General features: G+C 41.0%; 2 protein-coding genes across 17 annotated transcripts in view; both read right to left on the minus strand.

Moving 5' to 3' along the window:
• ebf2 (EBF transcription factor 2) overlaps window positions 1-5,068 on the minus strand; it is a 30,846-nt gene extending 25,778 nt beyond the window's left edge. For 15 of the 16 annotated variants that reach the window (XM_078249727.1, XM_078249728.1, XM_078249724.1 and 12 more), the window contains exons 1-3: window positions 4,552-5,068; window positions 2,513-2,669; window positions 679-742 (exon numbers count right to left, since the gene is read on the minus strand). In XM_078249727.1, coding sequence (XP_078105853.1) covers window positions 679-742; window positions 2,513-2,669; window positions 4,552-4,685 — 355 coding nt within the window. In that variant the 5' untranslated portion in view covers window positions 4,686-5,068. The remainder of the gene's footprint in view (window positions 1-678; window positions 743-2,512; window positions 2,670-4,551) is intronic. The other variant, XM_078249723.1, reaches the window with a different exon arrangement.
• Window positions 5,069-9,054: 3,986 nt separating this feature from the next.
• LOC144517558 (uncharacterized) lies at window positions 9,055-10,373 on the minus strand (the record flags this gene model as incomplete). The annotated part of the gene is made up of 2 exons (XM_078249642.1): window positions 9,055-10,019; window positions 10,151-10,373. Coding segments are annotated over 2 exons (645 nt in total), but the record flags the coding sequence as incomplete, so codon positions are not given.
• Window positions 10,374-13,387: the final 3,014 nt, after the last annotated feature.

The following is a 13,387-nucleotide window of genomic DNA, read 5'->3' on the forward strand; positions in this document are numbered from 1 at the left end:
GTGTTTCTCTCATCAAAGTCTCGATCGAGATGCCTTTGATATCGCGTGGGGGAAGGGGATGAGAGGAGGGGATGCAGAGGAAGTGCTTTTGGTGTGCTTGTTTGTATGTGTGTGTGTGTGTGTGTGTATGTGTGTGTGTATGTGTGTGTGTTAGTGTGTGTATGGTGGGTGTATAAGGGGGTAGCTCTGGAACATGTCTTTTATCTTCTCTCCCATGGGTTCCACTGCGATGGCAGAGTAGGGGCAGCAGTGGCTCATGGGACCCAAATTTCTCTATGTATCCCTCGATCTGATGTGGAAGCACTATAGGGGGTTGGAGGAGTTTGGGGGGATGAGAGGGGGTTGGGGTGGGGTGGCAACATGTACCTCATTTCCCCATACATGGGCCCAGTGGCTCCTCACAGAGCTGAACATTAAATTGCACAATCCCAGTAATTATACGATGAGTGGAAGGAAATTGATGAGCTCAGAGAGGAGAGGTGAGGTAAGGATGTTGAGGAAGATTACTTAAGTGGAAAGGTGTGTGTCATGTTAACACCGCTGGTGTCACCCCTGACCTTTTTCAATTCCTGCTACATGCAGGGCTCAACGCTGTCGTCTAAATAATCAAATTAGACACCTCAAGAGGCAAAGAATCAACCCATAATCTGAAAACTCTGAATGTTTGACTGTACTCACCGTTGCTATAGAGGAGCTGTAGCTTGTAGTGAGTGCCGTTGTTGGTCTTTTCTCCCGTCTGCTCCTTGGAAAGAGAAAGGACAGACACAGACAAATGCAGAGCATGCAGTTAGGCACATTTGAGGCACAGATAAGTAGAGCTGAGCATCCCCATGCAGTGTTAAGCACAGCGAGGCTCTCCTAATCCTGCAGCTCGCCCTTCCATGGGAGCAGCATGGAGATCAGAGGGTTGTAGGCTCAGAGCCCATGTGGGACCTTTCGTTGTGTTCAAGAGCTGAGTGCTTAACCTTGAGTCAGATGTTCTTTGTAGCGGTTGAACTATCATGTCTGATGTAAACTCCTAAAACCTTAAGATCAAATGCAGTGGTCCTCCTTGCAACGAGGTAGCACAGGCATGGTTATATATGTGTGTGTGTGTGTGTGTGTGTGTGTGTGTGTGTGTATGCATGTGTGCGCGCGTGTGTGTGTGTGTGTGTGTGTGCAAAGTGTGGAAAGTACTGTATGTGAGACTGAGCAGCAGTCAACCTTGACAGAAAAACTTCCTTTCCGCTATCCCTCCCTCCCCCAGGCTCTCCACTAGCCTCTCACTTCTTCCTTCTCTCCCCTCTCTGTCTCTTGTTCCCCCTCTTTCTTTCTCTTCTTCTACCTCTACTGGTCTTTCTAAGTGGTCTCAAAGGAATGCTCTCTGGTCCAATAACCCAGGAGGCTGGCATCACAGAGACGAGCGCGACAGACGAGGAAAGAGAACGAGGAGAAGGGAAGTAGAGAAACTGGGAAAAGGAGACAGTTGTGGGGAGAGGGGGAAATTAAGATGCATGGAGATAAGTTGGAAAGTAACAGAGCTCCAAACTTCATATCAAAAGTGAAATTGAGACTTAACGTCAGGAGATAGATGGATGCCTAGCTTCATAAGTTTTGTGAATATACACAGAGGAACATTTATTTCGCTTTGCCATCGTTCTACCTCTGCATAATTACAAAGCAAAAACAGATGCCAGGGTAACCATGCAGAAAATGAACTCCTCCACTGCCGTCATATTACTCTACGCTGGCCTGTATGGCACAAAGGGGAGCACACAGACAGCTTTTAGCCCTGGCGTTAGCACTGCCGCCCACCCTCTCCCTCCCTCCCTGCCCATGAAATTCATAGTAAAACTATGTTTGAACTTCAGCTGACAGGACGATGTCTTCTTGTCTTTCTCACAGGGGAGATCTGTTGCCAGTTTAGGAGGCTCTCACTCCCCTCACCACAAGGCAGAAACATCCATCAACACTGGGCATAAGGCTCCCACTCCGGGCAGTCGCTTTCTAACTCTGTCTCCACACTGCACCCTTCCTTATTTTGGTCTGGTCCAACCTGAGGAATCCAGCTCCCCCCCCACAGCAGTATTTAGAGTATGGAACGGGGGGCATGAAGGAAAGGAGACTTTGATGATTAGTTCACTGTATAACTTAACAGGAGCTAGCATAATTTGCATTTAAAAAAGTAGAGATGTCCTCCTAATGAGGCAAGCTGCTAATTAGTCATTAGATATTCTTTTTCAATCCCACATCATCAGCTCATTCAGGGAAGATCTTGTGTAAACATGTAGCCGTCAGCTGTTCGATATGCTTGGCTTTACTGGGGATGGGGAAGATCAAGTTGAGCACCTGGTTACAGCTGAACTATATCACTAATACATTCTGTTGCTGTTGTTATTCAGAGTTTTTCAGACAATACTGCTTCAGATTTATGGTTTTGAGTTTTAAAAAAAAGTCCTTGAAATAACTGTAAAGATGATGTATTAATGACATCCTCAAATAATCATACAGGCAATCAGAAAAACTAACACACCTTGTCATGCTCAACAAAGTCCACAAACGAAGTCCTCTCCACCTCCACAGGTTGGCCGTGTCTGTCATAGAGCGCCAGGACAAAGTGGAAGAAGTTGGACTTTCGGAGATTTGAGGGCGGCTGCTTCTCAAAATGAGCTCTTGACAAAGCAACTCCACTGAGGACACAACAGGAAGAGACAGTCAGCTCTACAGACATTCATATTGAGTTATAATAGACTGATTTATACTGATAAATATAAAGGTAATTTCTAATTAAATTACCATCTAACAATATAATCCATTGGTGGTTGAAAATAGTTCTCAGATCTAAATAAAGCAAAAAAAAGACTTTTCTCTGCTTGTAGTAAATCATGAAAACTCAATTAACATGCTTCTCAAATATTTTCGATTTGCTTGCACTTTAAAGGCAGTTATTCAAATATTAAAGGTGTTTTTAAAATCATTTCATTTTCAATATTTGGTTGCAAAGCTTTGTTCTCCAATTGTTGAGGCCTTCAGTTTATTCATATAATACTTTTCAATAGTCTGCAAACAAAAAACAACATATATATATATATATATATATATATATATATAAATAATATATAATTTATAAATATTTTGCTTTATCCATATCTTTAAGAGCATTTTTCTTTTCTAGAAAAAACTAATGTGGACTGGAAAAACAGGAAAAGCAAAACTTGTTGAAACTATATTTTAGCTTGAAAACTGAAAAGTCGACAATAAAATCAACACTTTAGGGCTGATGGTGGAGCATTTTGGTTAAAATGTAGGCTACCTACTGAGTGTAAATAGGGTACTCAATGTTACATTTAAATAACTTCAATATTTAGGCATATTCCCCGTGCAGGTCAGATAGTCCGTACAGTGTTATATTTAACTTCGATCTAAAATGGGACATTTATATCTTTCAGATAACTCAAAACTCTGATTTTTCGTGACAGCATTAAACGTTTCTTTTAAAAACTAAAAATAATGCCAGAGGGAAAATTTGCCTTCTACGAGTTTTTTTATTGTTGTTGCTAGTTTTTTGGATAAAGTAATACAATCTTTGAATTACAAGATATTTGAATTACATTTTAACTTTCAATAAAATACTCAAATAACCTATGCAGCATGAATTGCGTCATACACTCACTAATTGCTGTTTATATATTATCTATTAAGATGTAGCCTATGTATTATACTAATCAACTAGTTGCCTTATTTTTTCTAGAAAATGCTGCTGCGCTTGTCTGACTCTGTTCCTAAACTTTGGACATTGGTGTGTGTGTGTGTGTGTGTGTGTGTGTGTGTGTGTGTGTGTGTGTGTGTGTGTGTGTGTGTGTGTGTGTGTGTGTGTCGGTAAAGAAATTAAAAACGTGAAGATGATAGTTGAACATCTTGGTAAATGTGAAAAACAAAATGTGAAAAACAATAGAAAACCCGTTTAATACTTCTGATTTAAAAAAAATAATCATAAATGTATGTGTGTCCACTGAAGAAAAAGGTGTTTTTTCAGCTACATCAACTAAAATAGCTAGACGGGGGGGAAATCAGCTTTAGGCACATAGGCTCCTGGTTTTCAAAAAGTATCTCAAATTTTGTAGTCTAAACATATTATTTAAGCTGACCTTTTGCACAAGAGTAAATTGTCTAATTTGTGTGACTTAATGTTAAAGTCTAATAGGCTAGTTATGATTAATAGTTTGGGGAATATGGGCTTACTTGCCTTCTGTGCATTTAACCTTTTATTGCTTTAAAGATAATAACAATATCAAGTGTTGTTCTTTCATCATATTTAAAGACGTTTTATGAATTGGGAGCAAAGAGGTTTAAAGGGGACTCGTGTCATCTTTTGCAACAAGTAGCCTAGTTTGCAGCTCGTTTTCGAAGGACGCCTGCTTAAAATTCACACATTATAAACTATATTGTGCTCGTGATGCTGATTATGAAAATTAATGCTGTCACGTTGCCAACAAGTCTGAGCGCAACTGATGAAAAGAAGTGGTGAGAAGGTAGTCTAACATCAATAGATCAGCTGGGTTTGTACTGTACCTTTGCGCCGCTACGTTCGCATCCACAACCCCGACATTACGCACCCACGACCGAACCGGATCCATCTCCTCTCCAAGACTTCTCTCTTTTAATCCGCTCACTTCTCGCATCAGATGCTCCTGGATCCCGAACATTTAAGCCCTGTCCTGCGCGTTTGGGTGCACTTTTTTGAACTTAAGAAAAAAAAAACTGAGCTGGCGAGCTAAAGCACTTCGCAAACACCCGAAGACACTGCGCTCCTCCACAGCTTTAAAGAAGAAATGACCGACACGGTGTGATGATGTTTCAGAAGGCTCCTCAGTTAAAAATCCACGCACACTTTCTTTTCGGGCTGAAACGATGATAATAAATGTATTCCCCTACTAATTGCAAGCATTGTCCAAGCGCAAAATCTCCAGCGTCAGTTCGAGCGCAATGTTCACCTGCTCACACCTCCTCACACACTTCAGAGCGAGTCCGTCTCGGAATATTCTGTCCAATAGCCTATGTGAGAAAGTCTTCCTTTGTCAGAGGGCCAGATCGGATCAAAACAGTTGATCCGAGGGCCAGGAAGCTTGCAGTGAACCGCTGTATTGAAGCATGAATGAGACCCTCTGCCGGGATAGAGCGTGGAGGAGGGGCCTTAGTGCCATATGGGGGACCGATTGTTGAAATGGATGCTCTCATTGGTGTAAAGTGCATCCGTTGTTTGGACTTCTGCCAGATTCAGCATCCAACCACTAACTCTTGCAGCAAACTTTCCACACATTACGTTGACCCAGGGGGGTGATAAGGGGAAAACACACAATTGTTACACATTTTAAAGCAGAAACTATGGCATCTGTGACTTGGAAATAGCATAGGACTATTTGTAGTGTGACAAACGAAAGGTCCCCTTTGTGCGTGCGTGGGCGAGGAGAGGGGGGGGGGGCTTTACAATTATTCATATTATTCAACCTCAAAATTGTGGACAAATAAAAAAGCGCACATGTTTTATATTTACATGTGTTCATATCTGAGTGTTTAATAAAAGCCACGTGTTAAAATGTGGGTTTAAATTCTCCTGTAGGCCTACACACTGCCCTGAATAGTCTGTAGGCCTACAGCAAATCCTGTTTGGTCTATTCATTCAAGTCAAAATCTAACACAAGTGCGCTCTCGACAGGCGCGTATTCAGCACCTCGACCGTCTGCTCCTTTGAACGCAGTGATTCCGCTGAGGAGGCATCGCATCAGTGTCAGCCGCAACAATGGCCGTCTGGTTGGTCCATCAATCTCCGCCAGCAGCGTACAGGGCTGCGCTCTGATTGGCGTTTGGACCGCTGCCTGACAGGGCCCGAAATGAGTTCTTAATCAATACAACAGACTGTCTTATCAAAGCCAAAGTGCTCATGAAATCAGTTAGAAACCACGCAGATAAAAAGAGGCTATACCTCATGTGTTATTTGGCAAGTTAGAATATACCTAATGCGTGGCCTATTCATTTTGCATGCGGTCTTACGAAGTTTCTTCAGCTGCTGATTGGGATCATTGCAAAGGCTCTGTGAGCTGTAATAAACCTAAAAAGTACAGCTATACAAGCCCAAGCACAATTTAATATTGTAGTAGTAATTCGTACATTTTACATTAATCATATCATTGTTTCAATAGATAATTCTCGGTTTCGAATTTGATCTATGGCCCAACCTTTTTGCAGTCTAAACATTTATTTCTTCTTCTGTTGATCGTGGCGTTGAAAAGATTTTTTTTCTTCCATCCCTGGTTCTTTGCCCCTTACCGATAGCCTACTATTGTCTCTGTGTGGAGTTTGTGCGCCTGGACAATGGATGTAAATCTCCCCCCTTGGATCCCGCCTCACCCCACCATCTGCCAGCGCGGGACAAAGTCAGATGTTCCCCCAATTATTAGAGCAGTCTTGGGGAATCCTGCTGCCGAGTCTCCACCGTTTCGCCGTGTCCCTCACACACTTCCTCTGACATGATTGACAGCTCTACTTAACCATGAAAAATCTGTATATGATGACACACTTTAATAAAATTCCTCCACTGAAATGCAGAGAGATGCTCTCTATAAAGTAGGTTGCTTGAATGGTCTTGTTGGTTCTTTGACTGTCTAATTAAAGAGAAGCAGAACATGAACGTTGCAGCCAGTGCAGGCACAGGATCTGCTGTCAGTGCCTTGCTCTGATCTGCAAACTAAAAGTAGCCCAAAGAGAAAATATTAATTTAAAACTTGAATTTACTGCACTTTACTTGTGGTCAACACTCAGCATAGGTTGAGCTATATAGTAAATGTTGGGAGGTGGCGTAGTTTATCAGATATCATCTAAGTCATCAAACACATTTTTAGTTGACATAGCCTATGTATGTCATATGCTCAAACAGGTTTCTGGTGTCATCACATGAGAACGTTTTGTTAAATCAGCTGTGCACATTTATCCAATCATATAACATTTAGGCTATGTATACACTGTTTTTATTACAGAAGGAAACAAAAAGACCATATAATCACAGTTATTACGGCTTTAATGGAGAGTGTATCGTTTAAAATTCCCTATTCCAGTAAATATCTCACAAACTTCACCTATCATTTTCAGCTTGTTATTACGCTTTATGTTATGTATCATTTATTTATTTATTCATCTATCAATTTTAGTATTGTGAAACTCAAGTTGGCCGAAATGTGTACATTTTAACAGAGAAACAGATCAAGTCAATAGAAAGCTATGGATTTTCGAAGCTGCGGACCGACTCGTCTCGTCCGCTTCAGCCCCACAGGTGCGACAGGCTCGGCCGTGATAATCATCACAACCCGCAGGACCGGGCTGTCTAAATGTGGCTTTTCTAAATTGGTGAAGCGGAGAGTCAGGGCGAAAATGGGGGATTAGTCAAACCACCAACGTCTTTCTAATCAATTTAACCCGCTGAGACGGCCAGCCCGTGTGTTTTAGGGAGGAGGTGAGGGAGGGATCGGGAGGGGTGGGATCAGTGACTGCTAAACCAAACAATGGGGTATCGTGTGCCGCTCGTCCACTCCAGCATTCCCCTGCTCCCATGGGACACCCAGAGCCACTCTGTGTGGATGGCACTGTGTCCACGGAGGTCAGGAGGGGCGTGGTGTGTGTGTGTGTGTGTGTGTGTGTGTGTGTGTGTGTGTGTGTGTGTGTGTGTGTGTGTGTGTGTGGAGACGCAGCAGCTGGTTTCCGTCCCTCCTCTCCACTGTGTAGAAAACACCAAAGCTAATGCGACCCACCACGTCTTCAATCGATCGCCATATATTGCGCTCGTTTTTTTGTTTACTTATTTAGGATTTAGGCAAGGATGCAGATCCCCCTGGGGAGTGTCGGCATCCGCAATTAAAGCGGAGTGACCACCGTTAGACTAATTTGTTAATAGCAAAAACATCATCTGACCTGCTCCAAATATTTAGATTCATCTCTATAAAGGGCCTGTTAAATTTGGAGTTAAATAATTTCTTTAAAGAAAAGAAAATATATTGTGATCTATTCTAGAATAATATAAAGCAGGACGCTTAGAATATGGTCGAAAATAAATAGGCCTGTAGAAAGTTCAAAAGTTAGGTACGAATATCACTATATTCCTAGCAGCCTCCACTGTTACAGCCTGTAGTGCTTTTTCATCAGTTAAATAAAATATGACATTTTTTGGTCTTCTTGTGAATTGGTTGGACAATGACAAAGTTTATCTTTTGAATTACACTCAACCTTTCACCTTCCTCGCAGACATTGTCGAGTACTCTTTATTTAAGTGTAACAGTTACTTATGTTAATTATTGTGGTCAGCCCACATGGACTTAAAAAAACACCAAAAATACTGCTGCTAAAAACAGAGCTTCTTAAATATGTTATATATTACATTACATTTCACATAAAGAACTTTGTCTTCTCACGTGCCAGTGAGCCAGCATGCATACTAAGGTGTTGAAACTAGCTCAGATCTAAGCAAGAGTGTTACAGGTGCTTTTAAACAAACACAATGCATTTATTAGTTATTTGCTGGTGATGTCAGTGCACATCAAAAGTTGTGCTGAAATAACTCTCAGACATCACAATGAGTCAATAGTTTGCATTGAACTATGAAACTTATAATTGACTGGTACGGGTGAACACATTTGTTCTGTCATGTTGGTTCTTCAAATATAAGGGATCCCTCCAAGGGAAGAGCTGAGTACGAATTCACTCCCCCATATACCGATATACTGCAGGAGAAACCCGCAGGGCTAAACTCATTTTATCATTGTATCTGTTTATGATTTATTTAGATTTTTTTGCATTATGCCAGTATAAACTACACCTACGAATCAACAGTTCAACTTGAGAACTGTAATTCATCCAAAACCAGCCTGCTTTCCTAAAAGATTGTATGTCAGTGCCATCTACTGGTCTGGTTAAGAACATCATCAACTGTGGTTTTCTGGGTCTGCAAGCAAACATGGTATCATGTCCTGAAGTTTTATCACCATAAATATCATTCAGAGGCAGTGGTTGATATGTAGAACAATCTTTTTTAATGTCAAACTTAAAGTGCTTACACTTAAATTTAGAAAAAACAAAAGTGTGTTCCAAACAAATTGGATAAGCTGTAAAATTCAAGATGTTAATTCAAAAGAAAATAAAGAAAAATATCGCATATATCTTTAAACATTGTGCTTTTCTGTCAGCAAGCTCCACTATACAAAAATGTCTATTTTAAGATGTTAGCATGTCTTCAATTGCTTTAGAACTTTTCCACATTTATGATTCATGTTAGTAGAGACTGGTGACTTCAACAAACTCTCAGCATAGCTCTGCTTAACTTAAACCCGAGAAAAGGTAAACTCAGAATAATGTAGAGCACCTTTAATCCTAGTGCAATGCAGAGAACTGCAAATGTTAAGTGGAAAGTGGAATTATCTCATCCTTTTGGTAGCATTTAAGGAGTAGACTTAAATAACTGATCAAAACTGATTATTTTCACAGTGTTAAGATGATATTGTGGTTCAACAGCTGTATAAAGAACAGTCTCCTACTCAGTGAACAGTAGATACCCTGAGAAGAAGCTGTCACGGGTCAGACCGTTGCCACCGTGGTTGGCCACCAGATAGACCTGTCTCCCTTCTCGAGCTTAATGTACGTGCTGCCACTGGCTGTGATGTAACCGCTCTGCTGGGTGGTGAATGAGTGCAGAATACGCTCTCCGTTACGCATCAGATCCACACTGCCAGCGCTGTTGAAGATGATCCCGTGGAACTGGAACTCATAAACACCTGGATACTCACACGTAAAATACCCTGTCCTGATGTCATAGCTGTTCTGTCCATTGTAGATGACCTCTCGGAAGATCATGGGCACGCCGGTTTTGGGGTAGTTGTTGCCCAGTCTTACAGAGAAGGCAACTTTTTCCACGGTGCCAGGAGGTCCAGGAGGTCCTGGAAGTCCTGGAGGTCCAGGTGGTCCAGGGGGGCCGCTCAGACCATTTGGACCACTGGGTCCTGTATGAAAGTAAAACATGAGTACAATTATAGCAACAGGACCTTCCCAAAATAACATCAACATATAATAATGTTGACATTGATTGTCTTTTGTCAACTGTGTCAGATAGGATTTCAGGACATTAACTGACCATTCTCCCTCCATTGACTCAGGTCAAAGGCACTGATGCTCTCGCACTGGGTGTAACCGGACCCTCGGGGCCGATACTGGAAGGGCTTCTCTGGTACATCAGTGATACCAGTGTTGTCACAGATGATGCGAGCAAGTGAAGTTTCTCTCAGGGACTTTCTCTGGGCCTCAGTAAAGACTCCCTCGTTCTCCCACCAAAGTCTGAAATTGGACAGTGTGGTTACATTTTAATGGAAAAGTGAATGTGAAGGCCCAAACGCACTGAAAGCATCCGACGCTCGTGTTTTGAAGTACACCCATTATTTTAAAAGCTCGTGTCCTGTAGCTGCGGCTCTCATAGGTCAATACTGCCCATAATAGTTGTTCCTTTTTATTTTTAAGTCTTAAGTATTTTAAGTCTGGACGTCACGACATTTGACACACATTTTGTGTCCGGAATTTTGCTCAAACAATGAAATATTTTTCTTCTTCTTCCTAGTTCCTTCTCCGCGCAGCATCTGCAGTCTGTTGAACAACTTCGAGTACGCCAATTACGTAACCACAGAGCAGAGAGGAAACTTATCCAATACAATGTCAGTGTTTTTATATGACGAGATGCTTTTCTCGTTTGTTTGTTATTAGCGTAGGATTATTCGTAAAGAGCGTTATGCGTTATGATTTATTGTTTCATTTTTCGTCATGCATTTATGTCTTTGTGTGCTTGCTTGTCAATTACATTTTGAGTAAATTCTGCATTTCAAAATGTACGCCTATCAAATGTAATATCCTAGAGGCCTACGCTAGGCTACACCTGAAGAGATAAGTCTGACGGTAAGATTTCTTAAGAAGCTAAATAAACAATAGGTCAGATAAGATCATGAAAAAAACGTGTCAAGTGCCAACTTCTTGGAGTGGAAACATTTGCAACATGTTCTTGGCACGCAATGTCTGGAAACGCCTTATTGCATGTCTAAAATTTTACTTTCGTAATGTAGGCTAACAATATTTTATTTTTCACAATTTCCAAAAAAACACATGTTCTTTTCTGCACCAAAAGGGAAATAATGTCAATTAATTTATGAAATATATATGCATATTTCAAACGAGATTCTCGGGTTCCGGTAGGCTATCAGTGTGTTCTTTGTGTATAGTGGAGCCAGTTACATGACACTCACTGTCTCTTTCTCTCTCTCACACACACACACACACACACACACACACACACACACACACACACACACACACACACACACACAGGCCGACAATAGAATAGGTTTAATGTGGAATGTGTGTGTGTGTGTGTGTGTGTGTGTGTGTGTGTGTGTGTGTGTGTGTGTGTGTGTGTGTGTGTGTGTGTGTGTGTGCTTTCGACAATTCAAAATGTCTACTTTGGTCTATCTAGGCTACGATCTTTAAGACAGCCAGAGCAAATCTATCCAACTGTGCGCACAAGTTTTTTTTACGCGTGACCCAAAGTTTCAATTGGACAGACTTGTAGGGCAAACCGGGACGATTGAAACGGGGGGACGAATGAAACGTTCCAGTTTTCTCCGAGTGCAACGACCATAGACAGACATAATTTGGACAAAACATAGAACATATTAACCTCCGTTGCTTAGCCAAATATACCTTCCTGTTACGTCCTTTTATCACGGAGTTACAGGCGATAAACTGATAAATGTTTGATAGTCAAAAGTAAACTTCATTAGCGGTTTATTTTTATTTTTTTGATTATTAAAGAGTGTTTTTCATCTAAATGTTCGACGTCATGCTTATTCAGTAGACCATTTAGTGCTCTCTCCAATCCTAGACTTTCACATGTTTGTTTGCAATGGATGCAAAACTATAATGCTAAATGTATGGCGGGACGAATGAAAACCCCATGTATTCTAAGTAATTGCACTCATATCTGTGTTTATACTATGTTTTATGCAGGTGAGACATGGAAAAGTGGTTTTAGAAAGATGTAAATATATTTGGGGCTATCAGGGAGGGGGTCGAGTTTTGCCATGTTAACCTATGGAGACTGACGGGCTGTGGGTTATGAAGGGCACTTATTTGGATATGCGGTGGCTTTACCCACATAAGAACAGAGTGAAATAACATTTTGTGGGCCTACTATAGAAACCTTATATAATTGGAAACATGTATTATTCTAGCTATATAAATGGCATAGTGTATTCATTTCCATAACCGCGAGATGCGCGCTTCACGATGACGGCAATGATTGTTAACAGACATTCACCAAGACGTATAGCCCTGCAGCAATCTATCTAAAATAACACCTATCTGAAGTACCATTCATAATATGTTGCCAAATATTGAAGTTGTGGGAAGTAAACTGTATGTTTCTTTCGTCCCCTATGCCTGTTTCATTCGTCCAGGCCAGGAGGCACGAATGAAACAAAATGTACGTTCGACTTCTGCTTAAATAACTCCCGAACGGTTTCGTTCAGAGCTGAAAACTGTATTTGACAGAGGACAGATGTAGGTTGCTAGTGACAAAATATTAGCTTTCAGTGTTTTACAATGTCTTTGTAAATGACGTTTAATTAAAAACAGTTTCATTCGTCCCGGTTCTCCTACTTTCTTATCGGCTAAATTTAACTCATTACAGTCTGTAACCATAAACAAGCCATAAACATAATATTAGCCTCAAACTCCGAACTTCTAAAATATGGACGCTTAGGCAGTGGCTGTCAACGGCAAGGAGACATTATTATTATTATTACGCAATATGTGACACTTTAGCACCGGAGATTGCCGTAAGTGTCTCCCTTAAGGCCCTCCAAAGCAATAGGCCCATGCCGTTTTAGCTTATATGGTTCCACTTCTAGGTGACGTGCTCCAAAACAATAGGCTATTGCACGTTAAATCTCATCGTCTTTCTGTAGATATTGCTGTGCCTTTGTTTCTTACAACGTTTGGTCACTTACAGTTCAACATTTGAAAATACACGTGTCCAAACTGTATGCAGGATACACTGGGATGGCCTTTTAAATTCCTCTCCCCATGAATTTCAATAAGTCAGTTCAGAAGTTGTGAAAAAAGCAAATGTTTTCACCTCACAAATCTTCAGTAAAAAAGCATAAAGAAACCAAGTTAAATTTGGCAGGCATTCATGCATGCATTGATTATTTTCAAAAATAAACACCATGCCAAAAGATTTTAGAACTAGGTGCTTGATTTTGATTACATAGTTGAATGTTTCTGAAGAGGTTTTAAAAATCAGTAAAGTGCCACAGACAATGATATGAGC

The sequence above is a fragment of the Sander vitreus genome, chromosome 5 (assembly GCF_031162955.1).
Source record: "Sander vitreus isolate 19-12246 chromosome 5, sanVit1, whole genome shotgun sequence".
In the NCBI taxonomy this organism is placed as follows: domain Eukaryota; kingdom Metazoa; phylum Chordata; class Actinopteri; order Perciformes; family Percidae; genus Sander; species Sander vitreus.